Genomic DNA, 1,745 nt, shown 5'->3' with positions numbered 1-1,745 from the left:
ACATGCATCTGCGTTTCTAAATCTGGAAAAGGAAGTCAATTGTAAGCATCTTTGGAAGACAGATGCAATGGGTGCTCATTGTGGAATATGTGTATTTAAATAACTTTCCTATACAATTACATATTGTTTAAATTCGAACACAGCTGTGCATGATTTATATATTTTGCAGCAATTTCCACTTCTCCAAGAATATGCCTTCTTGTCTTTTACAATTTTCTCTTGTGTTTACGTAAACACCTTTACAATGGATGTACTGTATACATTTACTCTTGGTAATGCTATCACATGCATCCTGTGTTCAAATAATTTTAAATAAATATATTTTTATTAGAGAATTACATCTAATTAAATAAAATCTAAGGACATGGAAGAATTTACACTATACAAGACTGTTTTACATTCTATTAAAGTAAAATAAAAGGTCTTTGCCCTGCATAGAATGAATGACTGTAAACTATGCTCAGTGCAATTCCAGAGTCTCCCACCTTTAGCTGCGTAAAGTGGCATACTTTAACTGAGCTGAAGACTTCTGAGAACTATTGTCACTCCGCTCACTCTCTAGACTACCTGCTGTTGATGTCCGAGTGCCCGGTGTCATCTTCCTTTTTTCCAGCAGTGCTTGGGAGTACTGGGAGCCACGCTGGTCGCGCGGGACACTCCGGTAGGTATTCTGGAAATGGATTGGAATCGAGGTTGTAGTTTGCACGGCCTTGCTGGAAAATTGCTTGGTCTCCTCTATAGACTTCCTAAGTTCTAAATTGATGCGTGCCATCTCATCCCTCTCTTGTTCAGTTTCCTCCAGGAGCTTTGAGAGTCTGGCGTTCTCTGATGTTAGATCTTGCGTTTTGCTTGCAGACGCTTGCAACTGGCTCTCCAGATCTTTCTTCAATTTGTGCACCTGAGCCAGGCCCGGCACAACTTCTTTCAGCCGGAAGGTGAGGTGGCTGTTCTCCTCCAGAAGTCTCAGGCATTGGTCTTCTTTATCGTGCAGTTCTCGAATGATATCCTTGGTCATCTTGCCTTTGAATCGGGGACTTATCTCCAAACCAAGCTCTACTCTCAATCGCTTGATAGTCTTGTGTAGTATTTTGTTTTCAGTTGTGGTTTCTTTGACCCGATGTTTTAGCTCGAGTATTTGGGTCTTTGTTGCTGCTTCAAGCCGTTTCAGTTTGTCCCGGGAGGATTCTTCTCTGCGGAAGGCTTCATCTCTTTCTTTTTGGCATTTCTGGAGGAATTTACCGACTTCGGAGGATGACATGGATTTTTTCTTCTTTCTCACAACCATTCAAATGAAAATACTCGTTGGTGCTTTATGCCGGTTTCTGTAACAAAAAAATACAATCAGAAGTCCATTCAAAAACGTATAATCAAGGTGCCTATTAACTGTGGTGAATGAGTGGAAGCATGTAATCGATATCAATGCTTAGCACTATACAAATGCATAACTTAAAAAAAAAATCTCTACAGCTCATATTGACTGAAGAGCTAACACTAATTTGAACAGAAACATTACATAATTAAGACAAAAGAAGGGCAGTAGTGAAATAAGGTAGCAGACACCATCATGGGCCAGTTATCCAAAAAAGCAAAAACAACAAGGGCCAAATTATAAAAACTTTGCTTTAGCCCAAATGCATTTTTTATGTTGCTGGAAATAGGGCAAATTTCCCCAGTGCAAAACACATTTTTAAATGCATTTGTGTTCCATGCCAATGGAATGGTATGAGCAATAGGCACAACTTTTC

At 39.5% G+C, this 1,745-nt stretch overlaps 1 protein-coding gene across 1 annotated transcript; it reads right to left on the bottom strand.

The window, feature by feature from the left end:
• Positions 1 to 224: 224 nt before the first annotated feature.
• LOC138546728 (peptidoglycan DL-endopeptidase CwlO-like) lies at positions 225 to 1,318 on the bottom strand. Its single transcript, XM_069642161.1, has one exon. It carries the CDS (start codon positions 1,283 to 1,285, stop codon positions 488 to 490), a length of 798 nt encoding a protein of 265 aa, XP_069498262.1. The 5' UTR covers positions 1,286 to 1,318; the 3' UTR covers positions 225 to 487.
• Between the last annotated feature and the right edge of the window lie 427 nt (positions 1,319 to 1,745).

Source organism: Ambystoma mexicanum, chromosome 1q, assembly GCF_040938575.1.
Source record: "Ambystoma mexicanum isolate Mex_15411 chromosome 1q, UKY_AmexF1_1, whole genome shotgun sequence".
Lineage (NCBI taxonomy): Eukaryota > Metazoa > Chordata > Amphibia > Caudata > Ambystomatidae > Ambystoma > Ambystoma mexicanum.
This window is presented reverse-complemented; position numbering and strand designations above follow the sequence as displayed.

What these genes read in the sequence shown, in the direction of transcription:
- LOC138546728 (XM_069642161.1), bottom strand. Translation starts at nt 1,285, where the DNA reads ATGGTTGTGAGAAAGAAGAAAAAATCCATGTCATCCTCCGAAGTCGGT.